The sequence below is a fragment of the Oryctolagus cuniculus genome, chromosome 15 (genome assembly GCF_964237555.1).
Source record: "Oryctolagus cuniculus chromosome 15, mOryCun1.1, whole genome shotgun sequence".
In the NCBI taxonomy this organism is placed as follows: Eukaryota; Metazoa; Chordata; class Mammalia; order Lagomorpha; family Leporidae; genus Oryctolagus; species Oryctolagus cuniculus.
Genome location: NC_091446.1, coordinates 26,572,241 through 26,593,937, shown reverse-complemented (window position 1 = coordinate 26,593,937; position 21,697 = coordinate 26,572,241). Strand labels below are relative to the sequence as shown.

At 49.5% G+C, this 21,697-nt stretch overlaps 1 protein-coding gene across 1 annotated transcript in view; it reads left to right on the top strand.

Moving 5' to 3' along the window:
• Positions 1–21,697, top strand: part of PDCD11 (programmed cell death 11) — a 55,706-nt gene that overhangs the window by 32,033 nt on the left and 1,976 nt on the right. The window contains exons 21-34 of the mRNA XM_002718594.5: positions 782–844; positions 5,239–5,347; positions 7,304–7,393; positions 7,579–7,681; positions 8,090–8,267; positions 15,578–15,634; positions 16,216–16,338; positions 17,101–17,223; positions 18,006–18,303; positions 18,452–18,568; positions 19,511–19,657; positions 19,860–20,107; positions 20,658–20,826; positions 21,291–21,444. Coding sequence (XP_002718640.1) covers positions 782–844; positions 5,239–5,347; positions 7,304–7,393; positions 7,579–7,681; positions 8,090–8,267; positions 15,578–15,634; positions 16,216–16,338; positions 17,101–17,223; positions 18,006–18,303; positions 18,452–18,568; positions 19,511–19,657; positions 19,860–20,107; positions 20,658–20,826; positions 21,291–21,444 — 1,979 coding nt within the window. The remainder of the gene's footprint in view (positions 1–781; positions 845–5,238; positions 5,348–7,303; positions 7,394–7,578; positions 7,682–8,089; positions 8,268–15,577; positions 15,635–16,215; positions 16,339–17,100; positions 17,224–18,005; positions 18,304–18,451; positions 18,569–19,510; positions 19,658–19,859; positions 20,108–20,657; positions 20,827–21,290; positions 21,445–21,697) is intronic.

Genomic DNA, 21,697 nt, shown 5'->3' with positions numbered 1-21,697 from the left:
CCGTGTCTCCATATTGGTGGCAGGGGCCCAAGTACTTGAACCATCTTGTGTCGTATTATCAGGGAGCTGGATTGAAAATGGAGTAGCCGGAGTTGGCGCCATGGCTCACTAGGCTAATCCTCCGCCAGCAGCACTGGCAACCTGGGTTCTAGTCCCAGTTGGAGTGCCAGATTCTGTCCCAGTTGCTCCTCTTGCAGTCCAGCTCTCTGCTGTGGCCCAGGAAGGCAGTGGAGGATGGCCCAAGTGCGTGGGCCCCTGCACCCGCATGGGAGACCAGGAGGAAGCACCTGGCTCCTGGCTTTGGATTGGCGCAGCGCGCCGGCTGTGGCAGCCATTTGGGGACTGAACCAACGGAAGGAAGACCTTTCTCTCTGTCTCTCTCTCTCTCACTGTCTAACTCTGCCTGTCAAAAAAAAAAAAAAAAAAAAAAAAGTGGAGTAGCCGGGACTTAGACTAGAACTTCTGTGTGAGATGCAGGTATCCCAAGCAGCAGCTTAATTTGTTTAACCACATTGTTCCAGTCATGTCATTTTTTGAATGAAAGAGTTGGTGTAAACAGTCTATAAAGAAAATTATTTTCAGGGTCTGGTATGACAATTCTAGAAGATCAGAGGAGCCAGCTCTTTACCGTTGTCCCAAGAAGGACACATCCTGCATTGGTGGTGTGCAATGAGGGAATGGGTGGCTTTGAAAGTTTGTTTTGGGTTGGAGTAGAAATACTGGTCTCCAAATGACTGTGTTATATAAGAAAGAAATGTCTCGACTTAATTTGTTTCTGTAGGTTTCTTCCAATAAGCCACCCCAGATTTATTCGAACCATCCCGGAGCTGAGTGTTCGGCCAAGGTGAGTACTGTCATGCAATGTGGCCTCGTGGAGAGAACACTGGGCTTTGGCTTTGGGAATCCTGAGTTCTGATCCTGATTCTGCCAGTTAGTAGCACTTATTTTATCTCTTTATGTTCAGGTAGTCTTATTTCTCTAGCTTGGATACTTGGCCCTCCAAGGGTTAATGAGAGAGCTTCTATGAAACAAGATATCAGCTGTGTAAAAGGTTTAAGGATCAATTTTAAGGCTGATTGCAGTTCTCTTTGTCTGCGTCTAACAAAAAGAAACATTACTGCCCTCAACCCAGTTTTCTGTAACTCAGAATAGACCCTTCGTTAAACAACAGGTAGCTGAGAATACCTCAGGCCTGAGCTGAGCTGGAATTGGAGGCCACGCCCCGACAGGGGCATTCCATGAGAGTTCTCAGGGAAGGGAACTAGTAGTAAGTTGCTCCTTGTAGCCGTGGATCCAGTTTGGGCTTATTTTTTCAGAGGATCCTAACAATTTTGATTCATAGGCCTGTCTGCTTCTGCTCCCTCCATAGAAAACCCTCAGAATTGGTGAGCAAAGCTAGATGAAAATGACCATCAGAAAGTCTCTGCAGGGCCAGCCTGGATCCTCCAGGTTATAGGTCGTGTGCTCTTGGGTATGTTATAGAAGGATCTCCACAGTGACTTCCAGAGGGTGAGGTTTAGTCAGAATCCTCAAGGGATCAGGGCGGAAGTCTGATATTTTGGAAAAGGCTCATTCTGACATAGGGAAATATTCCTGCCACATTGAGTTACAGATGCTAACAGCAACTTTGGGAACTTCAAAGTAAGCCCTTTTAATTTCAGAATAATGTGATTTGATTACTCTGGTTCTCTTGGTTTTGTAGACTTTTTTAAAAAAAATTTTTTTTAATTTATTTATTTGAAAGGTAGAGTGACAGAGGGGGCAAAACAGAGAAAGAGATCTCCCATTCTATGGTTCACTTCCAAATGGCCACAACAGCCAGGGCTGGTCCAGGCCACAGCCACAAGCCGGGAACTTCATATTGGTCCCCCACATGGGTGGCAGGGACCCAAGTACTTGGGCTGCCTTCCACTACTTTAGCAGGTGCATTGGCAGGGGGTTGGATTGGAAGCAGAGCAGCCAGGAAATCAAACTGATTTTGCCATATGGGATGCCAGTGTCCCAAGCAGCAACTTAACCTGCTGCACTACAACACTGGCCTCAGTTTTGTAGATTTTGATTGTGTTCCTCTCCAGTCTTTATTGTGAAAATGAAGAAACTTTATCATATTGTGGTTTTAGTCTATAGTATCTTCACCTTTGAGATGTAATATCTTGTTTTAGTTAAACCATTAATGAGGATTGAGGTTGAGTAGTTGATTCAGACTAAGAGCAGATACCTTACATTGATGAATACCACAAAGGATGGATCTGTGAACTCTGAGAAGACTGAAATGGGTCTTTTAAATAATTCTTGATCCTCTCATTATCACTGCTGCTGTTGGGCCCCTCACTTGGAAGACTATGGTATGAGCTTGCGTGGGGGTACTTGGTTTTGGCAGAGTGGGCCAAACCAGGAAAGGAGTGAATTTATTGAGGAGATGAGAGGTGTAGAGTTATAATGACAAATAGGTTGAGGTTGACAGATCCCAGGACATCTTCCTTGTCCCTGCACCTATGTTGTATTGTTACTTATTTGATTTTAATCTCAAGGCCCTAATTACACAGTGTAAGCATAGTAGTGTTTCTCTAATGCTCTGAAGTCATGATGAAAAACATTTCATTGATGAGGTATATACACAAATAATTATTTTTTATGGTTTTTGTTTTTGTTTTTGTTTTTTTTTTTTGACAGGCAGAGTGGACAGTGAGAGAGAGAGACAGAGAGAAAGGTCTTCCTTTGCCGTTGGTTCACCCTCCAATGGCCGCTGCGGCTGGCGCACTGCGCCGATCGGATGGCAGGAGCCAGGTGCTTCTCCTGGTCTCCCATGGGGTGCAGGACCCAAGCACTTGGGCCATCCTCCACTGCACTCCCGGGCCACAGCAGAGAGCTGGCCTGGAAGAGGGGTAACCGGGACTAGAACCCGGTGTGCTGGCGCCGCAAGGTGGAGGATTAGCCTAGTGAGCTGCGGCGCAGGCCTATTTTTTATGGTTTTTAAAAGTTATATAAATGGTGTACTATACTTAATATTTTGCCATTTGCTTTTTTTCATTCAAAATTTAGTTTTTGAGATGAATTTTTGCATCTTTACATGTGTAGTTAAAATAGTTATCTTTCCTGCAAATGTGCAAACCATATGTGTTCTTGGACTATCTGAGATACTTTAAAAAGGTTGTGGAAAGTAGAATTGAAAAGTTTGGGGCAGGTGTATGGTGCAGCTGTTAAGACTGCTTGGGATGCCCACATCCCGTATGGTGCCTGGATTCAAGTCCTAATACTCTGTTTTCAGTTTAGCATCATGCTTGTACTTATCCGTGAGGCAGCAGATGATGGCTCTGTCATCCACACAGAAGACCAGATTGGGTTTCTGGCTCCTGGCCTTGGCCTTGTCCAGCCAAGGCTGTTAGAAGCATTTGGACAGTGAACCAGCAGGTGGAAAATGTCTCTCCATCTGTCTGTATATCACTGTCTCTCTCAGTTTTTCAAATAAATTGAAATTTTTAAGAGAAACAAAAAATAAGTTTATTTTGACCCATGCATAGTTTTTGCATAATGTAAATTTTTCATGAACTTTTTGGAGACCCCTTTATACATGCTCTCATATTTAGGGTTGTTTAAAGTTTTTTTCTTTTATAAATAACACCACAGTCAAAAACTCTGAACCAGTTTCATTGTGCACACATGCAAGAATTTCTTTTTTGTGGAGTTAGAGTCATAGGATGTATGCATTTCCTTCCTTCCTTCCTTTTTTTTTTTTTTTTTTTTTTTTTTTTTTGACAGGCAGAGTGGACAGTGAGAGAGAGAGACAGAGAGAAAGGTCTTCCTTTGCCATTGGTTCACCCTCCAATGGCCGCCGTGGCCTGCGCGTTGCGCCCGGCGCACCGCACTGATCCAAAGCCAGGAGCCAGGTGCTTCTCCTGGTCTCCCATGCGGGTGCAGGGCCCAAGGACTTGGGCCATCCTCCACTGCACTCCCGGGCCACAGCAGAGAGCTGGCCTGGAAGAGGGGCAACCGGGACAGAATCCGGCGCCCCGACTGGGACTAGAACCCGGTGTGCCGGTGCCGCAGGCAGAGGATTAGCCTATTGAGTCGTGGCGCCGGTCCAGATGTATGCATTATCAACAGTATTAGTTTAGGAAGCTTCCCATTTTCTTTCTTTCTTTCTTTCTTTCTGTCTGTCTGTCTGTCTGTCTGTCTGTCTTTCTTTCTTTCTTTCTGTCTGTCTTTCTGTCTGTCTTTCTGTCTGTCTTTCTGTCTGTCTTTCTTTCTTTCTTTCTTTCTTTCTTTCTTTCTTTCTTTCTTTCTTTCTGTCTGTCTGTCTTTCTGTCTTTCTTTCTGTCTTTCTTTCTTTCTTGTTACAGAGAAAGAAGTAGAGACAAAGAAAGAGAGAGGTCTTCCATCCACTGGTTCACTCCTCAGATGGCTGCAGTGGTCAGAACTGAGCCGATCCAAAGCCACGTGGGTGCAGGGCCCAAGCACTTGGGTCATTGTCCACTGCTTTCCCAGGTGCATGAGCAAGGAGCTGGATCAGAAGTGGAACAGCCGGGACTCAAACCAGTGCCCTTATGGGTTGCCGACCTTAACCTGCTGCACCACAGTGCCGGCCCCAGAAGTTTCCCATTTTCTACATTCACCAGCATTTGCTATTTAGAGTTTTTCCAGCATTACTTGTATCATTGTATGGATTTGTTTCAGAAATGAATTTGAATCAATAAACAAGAGTAGCAGTTCTGTGATTCCTTTGAAGTGACTGTGGTCTGATAACTTTTAGATCCACTTCCCTTGTTACTTTTCTGAGAACAAAAAGAGAATCAAGAAGATGATAATGGCAGGGTAGCAGAGGGGACAGAGTCCTGGGTTTTTTAATTAGAAGCCCTGACTTCAGCTCCTGATTCAGAAGCATCAAATGGGTTTACTGATATCTGCCCTGCGTATTTCACATTAAATTGTTGTCAGATTCAGTGCGTTTATTTATGAAAGTAGTTCTGTAATAACTAAAATATGAAAAAGGCAATTTTGTTTAACGAGGTTATTGTATGCTGCCTACTTTACATTTTGTACATACTCATGTGAGTGAAATGGAGAAGATCAGCCCACGGTCAGTACTGTGAACCATTTCTTCAGAGAGAAACAGGGTTGTAGAGGGTGGGGATGAGTGGGGTTGTCCTGTACAGTCAGTCCATTGTCACTTGAGGGAGGTCATTTCAAGCTAGACGCCTTATCCAGAGGTTGCTTTACCTCTGCATTGCTTTTCTGCAGTGAGCTGGAGAAGGATGGCCATACTGCTCTTAATACTTACTCTGTTAGCCCTGTGGAGAAGATCAGACAGTACCAGGCTGGGCAGACCGTGACTTGCTTCTTAAAGAAGGTAAGTAGTTGCCACCCTGCAACGTGATGCCATCCTTCTTTGAGAAGAAAGGGGCTGAAACTTGAGACAAAGGCCATCCAAGCTGTGTTTGTGCCCATGCCATGATTGTGAGCAATAACAGATGACCTCTGCTTCTAGAACACTTCTCATCTCTTCAGGAAGCTAGGTTGTGCCTCATGAAATGGTTAGCAGGCAGCTCGCAGTTCTGCTTGTTTATAGATTAACTAAAATGGAAAGACAAATAGATCATAGAGCAAGAGTTAAAATAAACGCAGTGCTAGACTTTGAGACTTGCCTTCCATGAAGTTCAGCTGTAGAACAGTTTATAAGTGGGTGCCAGGTGATGTGTTCTAACCCCAAGTGGAAGGTAGATCTGAAGGGGAAGAGGTCAGTGTGACCCAGGCCACTTGGAACGTTTCTGCAAAGAGGTTGGACTCTTTGTGGTTGCCAGATCCCTCTTCCATAAGCACCCCTCAGTGTGTCCCTGACGCTTGGTGCTGTTGGCTGCCTGTTGACATTGACATTCACAATCCTGAGATGCCTGGGAGTGGTGTATTAGGTACTTCATGATCTGACCTCAGGCACCTTGTACACCAGTCACTCTGAGAAGCTCATCTGTCCTTTCCCTTCCTGTCTTTGTTCTACCCCTGGAGTACCCTCTGTTCCTCCTGCCCACTGCCCTTCAAGGTTCAGCACAGATCACCTTCCCTGGCTACTGAGACTCTGCTCTGCTCTGTAGCTTTTCCTTCCTACCTGTTGCCTGCTTCTCTGGCTATCTGCATACCATCTGTGTACTGTTTGTAGTCTGTCATCTCCTTGATGGCAGGACTTGGCTTGTATTTGTCACTGTGATGCTTATGTGCATGGTGGCTGCTTGATTACTATTTTGTTGAATTTCTTGAAAATTGGGGTGGGAGGGTGGCATTGTAGCACAGTGGGTTAAGATACTACCTGTAACACCCACATCCCATGAGTGCCAGTTCGACTCCCTTCTGTTCCACTTCAGATACAGCTCCCTGCTAATGTGCCTAGGAAGGCAGTGGAAGATGGCCCATGTGGGAGATCTGGATAGAGTTCCAGGTTCCTGGCTTCGGCCTCGCCCTGGCCCTGCCCTAGCCATTGCGGCCATTTGGGTGGTGACCCAGTGGATGAAAGACACTCATTGTCACTCTGTCTCTCTCCCTCCTTTTCTCTTCTCCCTCTCTCTGTCATTCTGCCTTTCAAATGAATAAATAAGTTTTTTAAAAAGATTTTGTTTATTTATTTGAGAGGTAGATTTACAGACAAAAGAAGGAGAGACACAGAAAAAGGTCTTCCATCCGCTGGTTCACTCCCCAAATGGCTGCAACAGTTGGAGCTGGGCTGATCTGAAGCCAGGAGCCAGGAACTTCTTCAGAGTCCCCCACACTGGTGCAGGGGCCCAAGAACTTGGGCCATCTTCTGCTTTCCCAGGCCATGGCAGAGAGCTGAATCAGAAGAGGAGCAATCAGGACATGAAATGGCTTCCATCTGGGATGCCAGAGCCGCAGGCAGAGGCTTAGCCTTCTACTCCACAGCGCCAGCCCCAAATAAATCTAAAAAGCTGGGATGTGTGGTGGAGGCAGGATACTGTAAATAGTGAAGAATCCCAGTCTAAACTGATTTATAAGTCAAGTGTTGGCTCCTGGAGATGTTTAACAATCTCGGGGCATGGCTAACCTTAAGGGAGGGAAGAGAGATCAACGGACTGATCCCTGTGCTTGAGGACCTCTCCTTGGTCTTTCTTGCCTCCTGTTCAGCTGAGACACTGTAGGGGATCGTGTGAGACTGGTGAGACCTGTGAGGAGTGCAGGTTGGGGTAAGGGTTGGGTTTTCCTGTCCCTTTGGATAATGATTTTAGGAGAATTCGTTTCAGTGGGTGGAAAAGAACAAATGCTTGTGTCTGCCCTATTCCATTTCTCCTGTTTCTCCCTGCAGTACAATGTGGTTAAGAAATGGCTTGAGGTAGAAATTGCACCGGACATCCGGGGGAGAATTCCCTTGTTGCTCACTTCTCTCAGCTTCAAGGTCAGTGTGGCTGTCTGAGCTCGACTCATTGTCTGGAGTGTGTGTGCTCAGAGTGGGTACAAGGAACCCTGTACTTACTTAAAGATGGGTTTGGGAGTTATTTTGCTATGGAGACTTGAAGGCTGTGGTTTTGACAAATAACAGACCTTTCTTCTAGCATCGTAAGAATTTCCTTATTCTTTCAGGTTCTGAAATGTCCGGATAAGAAGTTCCGGGTCGGCCAAGCCCTGAAAGCCACTGTAGTTGGCCCAGTTTCCTCCAAGGCCTTCTTGTGTCTCTCCCTCATAGGTGTGGGGATGAAAGGGTGCCTGGTCAAGGCAGGGCGGGGGTGGGAAGAGCTGGGAGGGCTCTTTCATCATTGCCCAGGTGGAAGGATGCCTTCAGTGTGGGAGTCCTCAGTCCAGTGCTACCTTCTGGAAAGTTTTTCTCTGGAGGCTTTGCTCTCTGGCCTGTGGTATTCTGCTGCTGTCTGGGTCTCCTTTACTTGGACTTGGTTTTCTCAAGTTCCTCAGAAAAGGAATGGGATTCTTGGCTTCATGGTGTGGTGTGGTGAGCTGGGTGTTCGTGATCATTCTGGTCCACTGAGTCTGGTTACCCTGTGTCTGGGCAGCTTCCACCTTCCGCAGACTGTAGTGGGTTTCAGCTTCTTTATGGACTCATTTCCTTTCTCCTGAGTCACATTCATTCTCCTACCAGGTCCTCACAAGCTTGAGAAAGGGGAAGTGGCCATGGGCCGCGTGGTGGAAGTTACTCCCAACAAAGGGCTGACTGTCTCCTTCCCCTTTGGGAAGAAGGGAAGAGTCAGTATATTTCATGTGAGTGACTCCTACTCTGAGACACCCCTGCAAGACTTCGTCCCCCAGAAGATTGTCAGGTAAGCTCTTCTTCCCGTTAACCTATTTATGGTGTTTGTGGATTTATATTTTAGTTAAAGAAGTAGGGGGCTGGTGCTGTGGCGTAACAGGTTAAGCTGCCACCCGCCACAGCCAGCATCCCATATGGGTGCCAGTTCAAGTCTTGGCTGCTCCACTTCCAATCTAGTTCCCTGCTAACGGCCTGGGGAAGCAGTGGAGGGTGGCCTACGTACATGGGCCCCTGCCACCTACATGGGAGACCTGGAAGAAGCTCCTGGCCTGGCCCAGCCCCAGCTGTTGGGGCCCTTTGGGGAGTGAACAAATAAATGGAGTTCTCTTGCTCTGTCTCTCTCTCTCTCTCTCTCTGCCCTTCAAATAAATAAAGAAGTAATTCATGATTTTGTATTAGAAAAACACAAGTATATAAAATGGAAAGTGAGAGATAGGTGTTTGTCCTGGTTGTTAAAACACAAGCTGGGTTGCCCACATCCCATCCTGCAGTGCCTGGGTTCAAGTCTCAGCTCTGCTTCTCATTCTAGTATCTAGCTAGTGTGTACCCTGGGAGGCAGTTGGTCCCCACCACCAGCTTTGGTCTGGCCCATCTCAGCCATTGTGGGCATGTGGGGAGCAAACCAATGGATGGTAGATAGGTCTGTCTGTCTCTTGTCTCTGCTTCAAATTAAAACCTAAGAAAAAAACAGAAAATTAAAATTTCTATCACTGCTCTTTCCCCCAGAACTTTGACCATTATATATTTTGGCTTCTGCCTTTCAAGACTTCAACACAAACTATATGGGTATCTTTTTGTTTTATATAATAATAGAATGTCACTTTTTACTATTCTGCACCTTGTTTTTTGCTTACAGCGTTTTATCTTGGACTTTTCCTTTTCTGTGCTAATATATCTAAATCTACCTTTTAAAAAAATTTTAACATTTGTTCGCTGCTTCATTATGTGTTCTTTAATCAAGATTTATTGTGTTATTTGATCAAGTTCTTTGTTGATAGACCATCATGTTAAAGTGAATATGGAGAGTGGTACAAGTGTATATGGGAAATAAAGTCCTAGAAATGACATTAGTGGGAAAAGTGATGCTATGCATTTTGCCAAGTTGCCTCCAAAAGGATTCTGCTGTTTTAGCAGCAAATACAGCTGTCCATTTCTCATGCCCTCCCAACACTGATGTCCTTAATTTTCACATTAGCTGTTGATTAGGCAAAAATTGGTCTCTCATTTTTAAAGGTTTATTTTATTTATTTATTTGAAAGGCAGAGTGACAGATCTTCCATCTTCTGGTTCTCTCCCCAAATGACTGCAACGGCCAGAGCTGGACCAGGCTGAATTCAGGAGCCTAGAACTCCATGCAGGTTTTCTACATGAGTACCAGGGGCCCAAGCACTTCAACCATTCTCCACTGCTTTCCCAGGTGCATTAGCAGGGAGCTGGATCAGAAGCAAAGCTGGGACTTGAACCAGCATGCATATGGGATGCTGGCATTGCAGATGGTGTCTTAACTGCTAGGCTAAACATCCACCCCAGTCTCTCATTTAATTTCCAGTTCTTATATTGGTTCTGCTTTATGGTTATTAGCTGCTTGCCTTTGTTCCGTGCTTTGCTTATCCACATAAGTTGCTCATTTTTATTTTGAAGCATTCATATTCAACTTTTGTTGTTGTTACATATTTTCCTTTTATTTGAAAGGCAGAGAGAGAGAGAAATCTTTCATCCTCGTTCACTCCCCAAATGCCACAACAGCTGGGGCCGAGCTAGGTTAAAGCCAGGAGTCTGGGACTCAATCCAGGTCTCCCAAATGAGTGACAGGGACCCGAGTGCTTGAGCCATCACCTGCTGCCTCCCAGGGTCCATATTAGCAGGAGGCTGGGATTGGAAGCAGATCCTGGACATGAACCTAGGCACCTTCATATGGGATGCAGGCATGCCGAGCAGTGCCTTAACCACTGCACCAAATGCCCACTCCCATATTTTTAAGAAAATTATCTATAACTATTCTCTGTAAAAGGAAAAATAGCCATTTGGGATGGTGATTTGGATTTCTTTATAAACTACTAGGAAGCTTTAAAAAGTTCACGGGAAAATGTCATTCAAGGATAAGTTTATTTGGATAGAAAACTTTTGAAGTCCGTGTTTACGAGCGGTCTTCAAAAACCTCTTGGAGGTACTGGGGGTGCACGTGTTTAGCCTAGTGTGAAGATGCCTGTGTCCCACATTGGAGTGCCAGTGTGATTCCTGACTGGCTCCTGGGAACGCAGACCCTGGGAGGCAGAGGTTATGGGTTCCTGCTGCCAAAGTGGTAGACCTGGATTGAGTTCTCAGCTCCTGGTTTCAGGTTGGCCCAGTCATGGCCTTTGTGAGCATTTTAACCAAATGGGCAGATGGGAGTTCTCTCTCTTCCTGCCTCTGAAATAAATAAAACTTATGGAATTCGTATAATTACTATGAAAAAACTATGCCTCGATTTTAGATTTTTTTGTGTGCCAAAATAAACTTAATTCCATTTTCCATTAACCTTTTGAAGCACCCTAATGTTTTTGATGCCCAAAATAAACCTACGTCATTAGAGTTTGAGACCTTGTCACAGCCTGAGTAAAACTAGCCTTGAAGAGGCAGATGTTGGCTTCATACAGTGAAGCTAGCTAATAGCAGATAGGAGGTTTTCAAGACAGACCCTGGGGGCAGGCGTTTGGCACAGCGGTTAAGGCACTGCTTGGAACACTCACACATAATGCCTGGCTGAGTACTGGCTCCTCTGCTTCCAATCCAGCTCCCTGTGAATTCTCATCCTAGGAGACAGAAGGTGATGGCTCAAGTAGTTGGGTTACTGTCACCCATGCAGGAGACCCGGAATGAGTTCCAGACTCTTGGCTTTTGCCTGGCCCAGCCATGGATGTTGTGGGCAATTGGGAAATGAACTGGCAGATGGAAGAGCTCTCAATCACTCTCTCTCTTTCTGTCTCTGTCTCTCTCTCTCTGCCTTTCAAATATAAAGATAAAAAGAAAATAGTTGTTTTGTTTTTTCCAAAAAAGGCAGAGGCCAGAGAGTAGTAATTACTTTCTCCCAGCTACCAGCGCTTGCCTAAATTCTTCACCACTTACCACAACTGAACAGCACAAAGATGCCCTGCAGAAGAGAAGGAATGGGTCCTAGAGACTTTGGGATTGTTTCTGGCTTATCTCTTGAGGCCTGCAAAATGAGGATGTAGCTTTAAGAGCCTGTTTATTTTTCAAGATTTATTTGTTAAAGATTTATCTGTTTATTTGAAAGGCAGAGTTATAGAGAGAGAGAGAGAGAGAAGGGAGAGAAAGAGATAGATTGTCCATCTACTGGTTCACTCCCAAAATGGCTGCAATGGCTGGGGCTGGGCCGAAGCTGGGAACCACGAGATTCTTCCAGGTCTCCCACGTGGGTGGCAGGGGCCCAAATAAGTGGTCCATCAGCTGCTGCTTTTCCAGGTACATTAGCAAGGAGCTGGATTGGAAGTGCAGTAGCAGAAACTGGAACCAACACTCCAATACAGGATGCGGGCATCACAAGCAGCACTGTAGCCAGTAGCCACAACGCCTGCCCTGAGCCTGTTTGTTTTAAATACACTTTATTGCAGCCAGGCTTGAGTACCATTGAATGGCAGCTTCTTCATCTGTCAGATGTGGGCAGTGAGTGATTGGTGTAAAGGTAGATGATTTGTTGAGTGCCTTTCTAGCTCTAGAGCAATGGTGCTGTTACAAAAGGCAGATGTCTGTCACAGGAAATTTGGACGGCATTGTTGCTGAGATCCATTCTGCCTCTAAGATTCTGTACTTTCTGACTTTGGACTACAGTTGCTGTTTGAGATTAAGTTAATGTGGAAGCCCAGCAAAGGAGCAGGCCCTGCTTCTCTCTTTAAAACTTCCTCTGCACCGAGTTGCTGGTCTGTCTCGTCTGAACTGCTGCTGTGAGTGTAGCTATACCTGGGTCATCCCTTGACCATGGTTTTGTGTGGTTAGTCCATTTCTGTCGCTCCCCCTCTTCGTGGAGGAACGACACAGGACCCTGCGCTGTTCTTTCGTCTGCTCGGCCCTCCCCGGGTTTGCTGCTGGTTCTTCCCGGGTTGGCTACTATCCCTTCCACCTCCGTGGAAGGGCAGTTCCCCCTGGCCGCATTCCCCACTTCCGCAGGGGAGCGGCACACCGCCGGCCGGCTTTCTCGGGGGCTGCACGGGTTCCCTTAGATGTTCCCCATAGATGTTCCCCGGTGCATGCCGTCTCTCTCCTCCTTTATAGTCCTCCTCCGCCAATCCCAACTCGGCTGCCCACACGCCGAGTACGCTGCTCTCCAATCAGGAGCAAGTCCTACAGTTAATTGGTTGAACTGGAGGCAGCTGCGCGGAAGCTGTTTACTTCTCTCCCAGCGCCATATTGTGGGAGAGCAGATGCATAGAATAAGTCTTAATTCCAGTAACTCAGTCTAGTCCGGTTGCTCCCCACAGATCCCCCTTTCTTTTTATTTTTTGGCGTTGATACGCGCCTGTCTTCGGTGTCCCGCGGCACACACTCTGCTCTACTTGCTAGAGTTGCCACAGGCTCTTTCAAGTCCTATCAATCAGGCAAACCGAATCCGGGTCCTCTCTTCGCCATGTTGTGAGGAGGTTTTTAGGCGCTGATGCGTGCCTGTGCTCGGTGCCCTGCAGCGCATGCTCTGGTCGAGCCTGCAGGGGCTTACAAGCCCTATCAGGCAAACCGAATCCAAGCCTTCTCATTGCCTTTTTGTGGGGAGGCCTTACTGATGTTAATTCGTGCCTGTCTTCGGTGACCTGCGGCGCATAAGCTGCTAGCCGCCGCAGGTGTTCATCGCCTCACTTAATCAGGCAGACCGAATCCAAGCTTTCTTATTGCCATGTTGAGGGGAGGCCTTTCTATTTCTCTATTTCTCTATCTCCGGGCATTCCTATTTCTCCCATTCCACTTCTATCTTCCAGCATTCCTATTTCTCTCACTTTACTTCTAAAACTTCTGTTTCTCTTATCCCCGCAGCTTCCCGGCGCCTCGCCCTGCCGGCAGGCTCCGCCCCGAGGCTATTTCTCCGAGGGCTTTCGGGCAGCCCGCTTTGCCCGAACACTCCGCAGTCTTGCACTTAACCCTTTCGCGTCTGAACCACGGCCTCGCGCCAGCCCCGTTCCCTATGTACTTGAGCCCCGCACGCTCTGTCTGCGCGCGGCAGCCTCCGTGAGTCACACAGCGTAGCTTACGTGTCCGCCACTAGCATTCAATCTAAGTACCCCGGGCTAGCCTGGCGAATTCAACCCAGCTTACATCTCCGCCCCACGATTTGGCTTCCCGTCCTTTGCTCCCCGGGCTAATCAGACGGATCCCAATCTGGCTTACGTTTCAGCTTCTGGTTTCAACTTTTCGCCCCCTATTCCTGGGCTAACTTGAGAATCCCAAAGTGGCTTTCGTGTCCGCCTTGGCCTGCCCCCCACGGCTTCAATTTCCCTAACATTTTTCTCTACCCGGTATGTTTCCCCAAGCTTTCCTCCAACAATATTCCTCCTTCATTTCTCCTGGCTTCTCCCCACAGTCCGCGTCCGAGTCTGTTTGTTCTAGCTTTCACTTTCGCTTTCGACCTTAGAGATTTCTCCCAGCTTCCCCCCGTAGTCCGCATCCGAATCTATGCCTAGGCTTTCAATAGCTTCCTCCGGCACCCTTTTCGTCCGGCTTTTCCCTAGGCTGTTTGCTAGTCTCTCTCTCCGGTAATTTTCCCATTTCTTCCCGTTTCTTCCCTCCTAAGTTTCCTATCCGTCCTGGGTTTCCTATCCGAGTCATTTCTTCCCTCCTAAGTTTCCTTATCCGTCCTAGGTTTCCTATCCGAGTCACGGCACCATTATGTCGCTCCCCCTCTTCGTGGAGGAACGACACAGGACCCTGCGCTGTTCTTTCGTCTGCTTGGCCCTCCCCGGGTTTGCTGCTGGTTCTTCCCGGGTTGGCTACTATCCCTTCCACCTCCGTGGAAGGGCAGTTCCCCCTGGCCGCATTCCCCACTTCCGCAGGGGAGCAGCACACCGCCGGCCGGCTTTCTCGGGGGCTGCACGGGTTCCCTTAGATGTTCCCCATAGATGTTCCCCGGTGCATGCCGTCTCTCTCCTCCTTTATAGTCCTCCTCCGCCAATCCCAACTCGGCTGCCCACACGCCGAGTACGCTGCTCTCCAATCAGGAGCAAGTCCTACAGTTAATTGGTTGAACTGGAGGCAGCTGCGCGGAAGCTGTTTACTTCTCTCCCAGCGCCATATTGTGGGAGAGCAGATGCATAGAATAAGTCTTAATTCCAGTAACTCAGTCCAGTCCGGATTGCTCCCCACACATTTCTCTACTGAGATCATGCTGTCCCAGGACTTAGCATAGTGCTGGTCTTGTCATACAAATATGGATGCTCCTTGACCTCAACATTGAAAAAAAAAAAATTTAAGTCAAAAATGCATTTAATCCACCTAACCTCCTGGGCATCCTCGCTTAGCCACAGAGCACACCGTAGGGTATCAGTTGTTTGCCCTCATAACTGTGGCTGGCTGGGAGCTGCAGCCGCTGCCCAGAACCACAGAGAACTTTGGACCACATGTCACTAGCCCAGGTTAGTTCCAAATCCAAAGCAAGGTTTCTGTTGAGTGTGCACCACCGTCACCATTGTGAGTCAAACCACAGTAAGCCAGGGACCATGTGTCCACACCAGGTGGCTCTATAAGCTGATCGGGGGCTTTCTCCTCTTATTGTATCTCCTCTTATTTTGTTCTCCTGGCACCTGTCTTGGGCAAGCAGAGTAGAAAGTGTATATATTTTTTTTAAGATTCATTTTTATTTATTTGGAAGGCAGAGTGACAGTGAAAGAGGGACAGACACAGGAATCTTCCATCTGCTGGTTTACTCAATAGCCAGGTCTGGGCCAAGGCCAAAGCCAGGGGCCAGGAGCTTCATCCTGTTCTCCCATGTGGGTGCAGGAGCCAAGCACATGGGCTATCATCTGCTGCCTTCCCAGGCACATTTGCAGGGAGCTGGATTGCAAGCAGAACATATTGAGTCTTGGCGTTCTGGTACGGAATGCTGGTATCACAGGTGGCAGCTTAGCCTGCTTCACCACAGTGCCAGCCCCAGGTAGTGTTACTTTTACCTCACTAGTTAAATGGGTGACACAACTGATCCAGAGTCCTCAGCAGGTTTCCACAGACCGAAGAAACAGAAGCTAGGTCTCGGCTCCCTTCACTTGCAGAGAGGGAGTTGAGGCCCCTTGCTACCTCCAGAGATGCCTACAGTTGAGTCTTGCCTCTGTCTTTCTGTCATTCTAGGTGTTACGTCCTGTCCACTGAAGAGCAAATGTTGACTTTGTCACTGCGGTCGTCCAGGTGGGTATCTGTTGTTGGGACAAGATGGCAGAAACATCCAGATGGCTAAGGGGAGGCTATGTGTAACCAGCACAGAATTTTGGCTTCCTGTCTGTCTGCTCGACCACTTTATACCCTGAACCTCTTTGATCCAGAAAAGCTGGGGACATGCAGATTGCTAGAAGAACCTGTATGCTCAGCTCTTGTTTGCCAGGAAAAGGTTAAGATGTCCCAGTGTAGGTGTCCAAGGTTGCCAGATGAAGGGAGATGATTCAGTCCCGGGGCTCCATTCATAGTAGCGATAAGCAGGGCATGATGGAGATTGGCGTGGAGTCAGCTTGATGGTCAGACCTGAGTGTTTTTAAGAGAAGGGTATGGGTTTGACCTCTCTCTGGCTTGGTCAGCCTCTCCCTGTTTCTGCATAGCCAGCTCACAGACAGGAAGTCAAGAGAGAGATAAGTTGGATTCTGCAGCTTATACCCTACTGACAGATCCAGAATTGTCATTTTCCATGCAAAGTATGATCATTGCAGGTGTACTGGGCGTGAGGGTGGGAACGGGGTGGTTCCTGGTGTGTGCAAGTGACCCCTTTATTCCTTTAGAACAAACCCAGAGACGAAAAGCAAAGTAGAAGATCCAGAGATTGACTCCATCCAGGACGTTAAGGAAGGGCAGCTCCTGAGGGGCTACGTGAGGTCGGTCCAGCCCAACGGCGTGCTCTTCAGGTGAGTGAAGTAGGCCCTTTGCTGGGCCTCAGTCAGCTTCTTTGATGGGAATATGAATGAAGGAGAATTTAAGTTCTGTCAGTTTTTAAAATTCTAAATTTTTTCGTATTTCAAGAAAGCTTTCTCTCCTCCCTGCCCCCGCCCTCCACTTCTTACCAGACTTGGAGTTGTGTAGGTGGCTCAGTCACTTGTCCCATCCCTGCCGCCTCCCAGGGTCTGGATTCACAGAAAGCTGGGGTCAGGAAGCTGGAGCCCAGTATCAAACCCAGCTGCTCCCATATGGAATGTGGGCTCCTTAACTGACGTCTTAGCTGTTAGGCCAAAGGCTGGCTCTTGAGTTGTTATTTCTTGTTTGGTGTTTTGGAAATAAAGAATATGCATGTCCATCTCAGTTTTAAGTAGATTTGGCTTTTCTGACTTAGTGTGGTCATGATTTGTAAAACCTCAGTGTCGTGGCATCATGTTCACAGTCACCAGCTGTGGCAGCCTTCCCTGCTCCTGGTTCCTCGTTCTCTCCTGTCTTTCTAGCACTTTGTGAGTTATACGTGGTGGTGCTGCCAGGTTTGGTGAACCACATTGCCAGTCCTGTCTTGCTTGTGCTTGCTCATCGTTTCCAGCTGGCAGAGCCCACCTTGTCCTGCCAAGGGCCAGGAACCATAAATGCGGTCACAACTTGGGTCCCTGTGAAAGTGGCACCACCAGGCACGGCTGGGATTCTGCTGTTGTGCTGATGACCCCAGGACTCTGTGTTTATCCTTCCAGCCTGGGTCCCTCAGTTACTGGTTTGGCCGACTACCCACATGTCTCCCAGTACAGCCCGTCTGAGAAAGACCTTTACAACAAATACCTTCCCGAAGGGAAGCTGCTCACTGCCAAGGTCCTGAGGTAGGTTCTCACTACCCCACCCCTATGTGTGATACAGAGCAAATCCCTTTCTCAGATGTCAAGGTCAACTTTAAACATAACAGATTAGGTCATGTCCAGGTGACTAAAAGGCCTGGAGCCTTCGACCTCTGTCCCTGAGAACAGAGGCAGTGCTCGTCTCCGCATGGGTGGGCCACTGCCGTTGGGGTTGGAGTGGCGCCACCACAGCTCCCCCTGTATTTCTCTACCGAGCACGATGAAATGTATATTTTGTTCCTAAGAGTGCTCAGTGGGTTCCCAAGGCCGGGGGTGGGGGGTGGGGGTGTGGCCTGGAATTCTGCTTTGATTAGGAGAGAGAAGGCCTGGGCTGCTTGTCGTGCCCTTGGCACCGTTTTTGTTGTTATTGTTTTGGTTTTTGTGTTTTTTTTTTTTTTTTTTTTTTTTTTTGGTAAGATTTTTATTATCTTTTTGAAAGGCAGAGCAACAGAGAGAGGGAGAGGTGTATACCGGTTCCCTCCCCAAGTGGCACAGCAGCTCAGTCTGGGCCAGGCCAAAGCCAGGAGCCAAGAACTCCATCTTGGTTTCCCGCATGGTTGGCAAGGGTCCAAGGACTTGGGCCATCTTCTGCTGCCTTCCCAGGCACATCATCAGGAAGCTGGATTGGAAGAGCATCCAGGATGCAAAACAGCGCTCTGATGTGGGATCCGGCATCGCAAGTGGCAGCTCAACCTCGGCTCTGAACACCAGCTCCCTTTGCACCTTCACGATGTCTCTGCTTTCCACTCTCCCTCTCCCTGCTGCAGGCTGAACCACCGGCAGGACCTGGTCGAGCTGTCGTTCCTCCCCTGCGACACTGGGAAGCCTGACGTGTTCCCTGCCTCCTTGGAGCTGCCCCTGCTGAAGCAAGGGGAGAGGAAGAGAGAGGCCAAAGAGAAAAGCCAAAAAGGAGAAGGGAAGGAGAAGAACAGTCAGAAAATGAAACAGAAGAAGTCGAAGGGGCAGGAGGAAGTACAGTTGCCCAGCAAGGAGAAGAGAGAGCCCCAGCTGCCTCCGGGGAAGAGGCAGGGCAAGCGGGCGCGCCGGGAGTCAGGCAGTGAGCAGGTGCGTCCCTCAGGAGAGCTGTGCCTCACTGCTCTGGGAGGGGGCGTTTGAGGAGCCAGCCAGGCAGCTGCCTGACCTCGGGTGGAGTGTGAGCGGTGGGAGGGCAGGCTCAGGCCGCCACAGTGTGCATTTCCTGCTGTCATCTCAGGAAAGAGAGGACAAGAAGCCCAGGAAGGCCGGCCCGCCAGAGGAGGACGACAGTGGTGTGGAGGTGTATTACCGGGAAGGAGAAGAGGAGATCGAGGAGGTGGATGTGCTGCCCAAGGTGTGGGACAGGGTTGAGTGTCCTGGGACGGGGCTGGAGGGGGAACGTCCTTGCTTCCTCCTGAGATCCAGGCTGTCCTAGGCCCGTCCCCTTTCATTTCACGTAAAATATGGAAGGGGATGCTGTCAGTGTCCTCGGTGAACTGTCTGCTCCTTGAGGACGGGTCCTGTTCTCACGGTGTGCGGGGCTTACTGAGTGCAGCTGAGTGAAATGGGGACAGGGCAGAGGAAGAGAAGGCCGAGCCTGTCTGAGCTTCCTCCTCCCCCTGAGAGGAACAGAAGCAGCGCTGCTCAAGCTGAGCACGATCGCGTGGGAGGCTTCGGCCCACCCCACAGGCTTGCCAGGCTTTAGCTGCTCACACAGCGTCCCTGTGCCCACCCTCAGGACCTTGGTCCTCTCTGTCCCAGCTCTGCTGTTGTCTCCCATGAATGCATGCATAGCTGTGAAAAATCGGGGGAACTTGGGGCACCCACGTCCTTTATTACAGTACCTAGGTTCATGTCCCAGCTCTGCTTCCAAGTCCAACCTCCTGCTAATAATGCACACCCTGGGGGGGCTGCAGGTGGTGGCTCAAGTAGTTGGATCCCTGCCGCCCATATGGGAAGCCCCAGTTGTGTTCCAAGCTCCTAGCTCTGATCTGGGCAAGCCCTGGCTGTTGCAGGTATTTGGGGGAGTGAACCAGCAGAAAGATCTCTGTCACTCTGCCTTTCAAATAAAAAATAAATTATTTTAATATGTATTACCTAGATAAATTTATTTACAGAGAAAACTTGTATGTCATTACCATGAAGCTTCCTCAGTGGGCTGGGCCTTGCCTGTCCTGGGAGGAGAAAGAGGGTCTCTAGGCAGGGTGGGAGTCCTTGCCCCACCAGGTGGGCCTGGACTGAGGGTCAGGGAGCTGCCTGGGCCGGGTGCACTCCTCCATGCCTCTATGATCCACAGAAGCTGACCAGACCTGCAGAAGCGCCCCGGCTACAGCTGTCTTCAGGCTTTGTTTGGAATGTGGGGCTTGACTCTCTGACCCCGGCCTTGCCCCCTCGAGGAGAGAGCTCAGACAGCGAGGAAGACGAGAAGCCACACCCAGCCACGGTACTGTCTTGTCGAGGCTTTGTCCTTTTGGCGGGATCCCTCAGTACCAGTCTGTCTCTTCCCGGGGTTGGGAGTGGCAGCCAACCAGTCCCAGGCCAAAGAGCAGTTACAGAGCCCACGGGCTACCTTGCGCTTGGACTTCCCCCACAGGCCTCGGCTAGCATTTGAGGATCTGCTCACCTGTTTCTCCCTTCCCTGGCAGAAAAAGAAGAGCAAGAAGGAAAGAGAGTTGGAGAAGCAGAAGGCAGAGAAAGAGCTGTCCCGCATCGAGGCGGCGCTGATGGATCCCGGGCGGCAGCCGGAGTCCGCAGATGAGTTTGACCGCCTCGTGCTGAGCTCCGCCAACAGCTCCATCCTGTGGCTGCAGTACATGGCTTTCCACCTGCAGGCCACGGAGATCGAGAAGGCGCGGGCCGTGGCTGAGAGGGCCCTTAAGACCATCTCCTTCAGGTCTGGACCTCGCCTCCTCTCGCTCTAGGGAGGCCAGACTTCTCTCATGGGAAGTGAAATAGATCTGCTCATTTATATTTTAAAGTCCCCTTCCCTGAAATAGCTCAAGGTAACATTTACAAGAGTCTTGACTCTTAAATAAGGTGCCCAGTTTGGAGCAGTAGAATGGAGGAGACGGCGCTCTGCATGTCTGGCTGGAGGCCCCAGTGGCCGCCCACCTCCCAGGCAGAGCAGAGCCTGTGAAGCAGGCTGGCGGCCCTCTGCTCTGTTCTCGGGGTGAAGGGAGAGCCAGGCCGCAGATTATGCTGCTTCCTGCCCAGGGATGGGGTCAGAAATCAAGAAAGCCTCAGACCCTTAGTGGGACAGAAGGGGGCAGGGGGTCCTGATGCCTTGTGAGCTGCAGAGGGGACAGAGGCCTCTCAGTGCCTGCACTCGGGGCTGGGATCTGAGGGCCATGGGTGGAGGAGAGGAGTTCATTGTCACCCCTGGGTAGGAGCTGGGGCTCATCGGGCTGAGTGCGTGGAGCTCATGTGCTGACCTCTCTGTGCAGAGAGGAGCAGGAGAAGCTGAATGTGTGGGTGGCTCTGCTGAACCTGGAGAACATGTATGGCTCTCAGGAGTCCCTGGGCAAGGTCTTCGAGCGGGCCGTGCAGTACAACGAGCCGCTCAAGGTCTTTCTCCACCTGGCTGACATCTACACCAAGTCAGAGAAATTCCAGGTAAGGGTTTGGGCCAGGTGGCCAGCTGCGGGGTGTGGGGAGGGTCCTCTACCTCTCCCAGGGCTCCCCGACATCCAGGGCCAACTTGCTCAACTTCAAGGTAGAAGTTATCTTCCCACCTCCATTTGGGACTGGCCTGAAGCTGAGGGAAATGATGGCTTTAGAAGTGAAAAACAATGCACCCTGGGCCGTTGGGGAGGGAGTGGTACAGACAGAGGTGACTTCCCGGCCCAGGACTCCTTTTCTGCCTCTCCTGTTCTCTAGTCCACTCTCCTGGCCATGGGATCAGTAGGGAACTCGGGTTAGGTTACCCTCCCCCGCACTGAGCTCGCTGCTGTGAGCCTCCCTCCACTCTCCTCTCTGTCTCCAGAACTGGGTTAGATGGTGATTTGACGTCAGTGAGCCCCACGCTGTCTGTCTTGCTGTCCCCTGCTCCCCTCAGCTTAGACCGGCTTTTCCCACAGGAAGCTGCCGAACTGTACAACCGCATGCTGAAGCGTTTCCGGCAGGAAAAGGCCGTCTGGATCAAATATGGTGCCTTTCTCCTGCGGAGGAGCCAGGCGGGGGCCAGCCACCGCGTGCTGCAGCGAGCCCTTGAGTGCCTGCCTGCCAAGGAGCGTGAGTGCTCTTCCCGTTCCGTGTGGTGGGCCTCCGACGGCGGGATGGAGCTCATGTTGCTTCTCAGGAAAGCCTGTGTGGGGCACCCTGCTCTCTGTTGATGTGCCCATGAAAATGACAAGACAGGCTGCATTTTACACGCCAGACTCAGACAGATGGAGGACAGATGGAATCGGCACTCATTCTGTCGTTCCCCGGGACCCCTTCTTCTGCTGGGCAGTGCCCATCTGTGTGTTTGGTCCTAAACCCACTC